Here is a 4,743-nt window from a genome sequence, read left to right as displayed (position 1 = left end):
ACTTCGAGAGATAAGGAGTTGTATGCCAAGTTCTCCAAGTGCGAGTTTTGGCTTAAGTCTGTGGAGTTTTTAGGCCATATTGTTTCTAGTAAAGGTATTAAAGTTGACACTCAGAAGATAGAGGCAGTTCAAAGTTGGCCTAGAACCACATCTCCGACAGATATAAGGAGTTTCTTGGGTTTGGCTGGGTATTACAGGAGATGTGTTGAAGGATTCTTCTCTATCTCTTCTCCTTTGACCAAGTTAACTTATAAGACAGTCAAGTTTCAATGGTTTGAAGCTTGTGAGAAAAGCTTTCAGGAGTTGAAGAAAAGATTGACTACCGCTCCAATTTTGTCCTTACCAGAGGGTACTTAAGGCTTTGTGGTTATTGCGATGCATCAAGAGTTGGTTGGGGTTGAGTGTTAATGCAGAATGGCAAGGTCATAGCTTATGCTTCCAGGCAGGTGAATGTTCATGAGAAGAATTATCCAACTCATGAGTTAGAATTGCCTGCAATCGTGTTCGCATTGAAGATATGGCAACATTATATATATGGTGTTCATGTGGATATATTTACAGATAACAAAAGTCTCCAATATGTATTCACTCATAAAGATCTCAACCTCAGACAGAGAAGGTGATTGGAATTACTCAAGGATTATGACATAAGTATTCTTTACCACCCATATAAGGCTAATGTGGTTGTTGATTCCTTAAGAAGGTTGTCCATTGGAAGTACTTGCTATGTCGAAGGAGAAAAGAGGGAGTTACCAAAAGATATGCACAAACTTGTGGACTCAACAGAAGGAGGTATAGTGTTAACTAATGGGGCTGAATCATACTTGGTGTCAGAAGTGAAAGAGAACCAAGACCAAGACCCTATTCTGCTTGATTTGAAGGCAACTGTCCATAGCCAAGGAGTATTGGCTTTTGAGCAAGGGGGAGATGGTGTGCTGAAGTACCAAGGCAGATTATGTGTACCTAGGGTGGATGGACTTCAAGAGAGGATCATGGAGGAGGCTCTAGCTCCATATATTCTATTTATCGGGGTTCCACCAAAATGTACCGTGATTTGAGAGAGGTATATTGATGGGAATGCATGAAAAAAGATAGTGCTGAATTTGTTTCTAAGTGATCCAATTGTCAGCAAGTGAAGGTAGAACACCAAAGACCTGGAGTTTTAGCTCAAAATATAGAGATTTTAGAATGGAAGTGGGAGATGATTGATATGGACTTCATCACAGGATTGCCAAGATCTCGAAGGCAACATGATTCCATTTGGGTGATTGTGGATAGAATGACAAAGTCAACCCATTTTTTGTCGGTAAATACTACTTATTCGGTCGAATATTATGTAAATTTGTACCTCCGAGAAGTGGTAACACTTCATGGAGTTCCAATCTCCATTATTTCATATAGAGGTGTGCAATTTACCGCACAATTCTGGAAATTTTTCCAGAAAGGTTTGGGTTCCAAGGGGAATTTGAGTAGACAGATGGACAAGTAGAACATACTATCCAAACCTTAGAAGATATGTTGAGAGCTTGTGTGATTGAATTGATGATCACCTACCTCTCATTGAGTTCGCTTACAACAACAGTTGTCATTCGACCATTAGTTCATGAAGCTCTTTTGGGAGAAGATGTAGATTTCCTATTGGATGGTTTGAAGTTGACGAAGCAGGGTTGATAGGACCGGTTTAGTTCACCAAGCTATAGAAAAGGTTAAAGTGATTCAGAAACGTTGAAGACTGCACAAAGTCGCCAAAAGTCTTACACGGATGTTAGAATAAGGCCATTAGATTTTGAGGTAGATGATTGGGTGTATCTTAAGGTTTCATCTATTAAAGGAGTTATGAGGTTTGGTAAAAAAGGTATACTTAGTCCCGGTACATGGGACCTTATATAACCTCCAAGAGAGTGGGAAAAAAAGGCTTATGAGTTGGAGCTACCCCAATAGTTAGAAGCGGTTCATCTGGTGTTCCATATTTCCATGTTGAAGAAGTTTCTTGGTGATCTTTCATTGATAATACCAACAAAAAATGTTGGGATTAAGGATAACCTTTCCTATAAAGAAGTTCTGGTTCAGATTTTTGGATCGTCAGGTGCGCAAGTTGAGGACAAAGGAAGTTGCTTCGGTCAAGGTCCTTTGGAGGAACCAATTTTTTGAAGAAGCAACTTGGGAAGCCGAGAAAGATATGAAGAAGAGATATCCACATCTCTTCGAATCCAAAGAGAATGCATGTCAAGGTACTAGACTCTTTTTTTTAGCACTTTATAAGATTATGCATAAACATGTTACTACTTTCTTTTGTGGTTTAGTGCTGAAATGATATTACAATCCTTAGCTTAAAAAAAGAGTTCTCATTTGAGGACAAATGTTCCCAAGAGGGAGATATTGTAAAATTCGGATTCTAGAAAAACTAAGGTTAAGCTAAGAAAAACAAAAAAAAATCAAATTTAGAAATAAGTAAGGAAATTTGGAAAAAAAATTCCAGAATTCAAAAGTGAGTTTTGATCATTTTCAAACGATCATAACTTCCATCTCAGGAAGAATTTCGGTTATTTATTTATATGGATGGAAATATCGTTCCAAGATCTTTCCAACAACACCAAGTTTGTGAATTTCCGAGGTCTTATGAGTGAGATATGACCTTCGGAAGGTGCGTTGTTGAGCAGAGTTCCAAAACCGGATTTAGTAAGGGTGTTTTGGTCTTTTACTTAAGTCAACTAATTATATCGTTTTGGTGTAACATGTTGGGGTCTAAACTGATCCCATTCAGTTTATGCACTTAGAAAATAGATTAGGGTTTTCAAAGCAAGGAGAAAAAAGGAGGAAGAAGAAGACGTAAGAACATCAAGTTTAGCTTCGTGGATTTTCGTCGGGGGTGATCCCTAACAAGGTATGTGGGCTCTTTTGTGTTGGTTTACTTCACCGACACACCAATTTCATTCAAATCAGTAAAGTTCATGAAATAACTCATGTTAGAGGTTGGAATCTTGAAAGAAAGTTTGATGTTCTTGTTTATTGGATTGTTGTTGACCGCTGTTAGTTGTAATCCATGTTTTAGGACTGATTTCGGGTCTAAATATTGGGTAATAAGTTAATTAGGTATCCTAAGTTTTTGGGGTGGTATCCATGGGAGTTTGGCAGTTTAGAGATAAAAAACGAAGAACAAAGTCGAAAAACGCGTTGGGAGAATGCTGGGGCGTCGCGCCTCCAAATCCCCTCAGGATAGAGTCTCTCTGTCAGGCTCTTGCGTGCCGCGCCTCTCAGAACGCCTGAGGGCAGCCTCTGTCCATCAGTCTATGGTGCTCCGCACCTCTTAGAGCGCCAGAATCCCCTGGAGACCCCGTTCTTTCCCTCTCTTTCCATACTAGTTCCTAAGTGATGTACCCTTCATTCCTAGTTGTTACAAAACTCTAAGGTACATCTAAACATTATGAAATCATCTATAAACACAAAATCGTGATCCTTGAATCCATAATTCAATTCGAGGAAAGTTAAGATCAAATTCAAAGAAGTTAAGAGCCAAATCTAAAAGTTAAGAAGCAAGTCAAAGTAAAGTTATAAGTTCTCTAAAGTCTTTCACAAATGTTTTCACTTTGTTTTAAAGGCTTAAAGTTCAAAGTCAAGTAAAGAGTTGAGTTCATCTCTCAAAAAGCTACAAGGGAACTAAGTATTCCCTAAGAGTCACAGTTTCAAGTTAGTAAAGAGCATAGTTGAGTTTATTTCTCAAAAGATATAAGGGAACTAAGTATTCCCTAGAGTTTTACAAATGTTTCACATTTGAGTAAAGAGGGGAACTAGAAGTCCCAAAAGAGTTTTGAACCAAAAAGGGAACATTGATTCCAAAAGGAGCTTTTTAAAGCTAATGGGTTCAACAAATTATCTCAACCCAAAGGAAGGAAATTTTATTAAAAGTATGAGCTAAAGTACATTTTTAGGAGTAGTATTGAGCACCGATGTGGAAATGAGAGTTCATATTAACTCGAGTCTCCATGTAAACCATGTATCCAACATGGAAATTGACGTGTCATACTTTTTAGATCATCACATAAGGAGAGATAGTGGATACACTAAGTTGAGTAAGGTCCTACACAATGGCAAGGTGTAGGATGGTCCTCTTGCAACGTGAGGAAAGACGTTGTATCATCACTTAGGCTCATAGTGATGGTTGTCGATTAGATAAACTCCCACAGAGGAGATATTATTTTCTTATATAAGTAAAGTTTAGTTTGCTATTGCATTTTCTTTAACGAACTAAGTTATTTTCACTGTTTTATAAGTTATATATATATATATATGTACACACACACACACACACACACACATATATATATATATATGTATATATAGATGTCATGACCCAAAACGAGTCATGAGTGACACCTACACTTAACCTCCCAAGTGGGCGAACCAACCAATTTAACCAAACTTACAAAATACAAACATAATGCGGAAACTCAAATATTACTAAATATCATTTCCCAAAACCTGAAAGTCACCACATCAAGGACATCTAATCTCCAATAAATCTAAGAATATCAAATACATTAAAATAAAAGAATAGAATGGTATGTGTCCGAAAGTATAGGACAACATGTCATGACCGAGAGAATACAACACGAGTTTGAATGAATAGCTCACCCTGGGACCTGATATGCGGGAGGCTAGATAGAACTGAGGGAAATCTGAAGTCATTGGTACAATCGCTACATTTAATAAAAGGAAAACAAAAAAAAAACAAGTTGGAATTAG

The 4,743-nt window shown here is 37.7% G+C and overlaps 1 protein-coding gene across 1 annotated transcript; it reads left to right on the top strand.

Annotated features, from left to right (window-relative positions):
- Nucleotides 1–407: 407 nt before the first annotated feature.
- LOC138337351 (uncharacterized) lies at nt 408–2,314 on the top strand. Its single transcript, XM_069287261.1, has 5 exons — nt 408–619; nt 704–1,031; nt 1,130–1,264; nt 2,087–2,231; nt 2,304–2,314. Exons 1-5 carry the CDS (start codon nt 408–410, stop codon nt 2,312–2,314), a joined length of 831 nt encoding a protein of 276 aa, XP_069143362.1.
- Nucleotides 2,315–4,743: the final 2,429 nt, after the last annotated feature.

Source organism: Solanum lycopersicum, chromosome 7, assembly GCF_036512215.1.
Source record: "Solanum lycopersicum chromosome 7, SLM_r2.1".
Classification (NCBI taxonomy): Eukaryota; Viridiplantae; Streptophyta; class Magnoliopsida; order Solanales; family Solanaceae; genus Solanum; species Solanum lycopersicum.
This window is presented reverse-complemented; position numbering and strand designations above follow the sequence as displayed.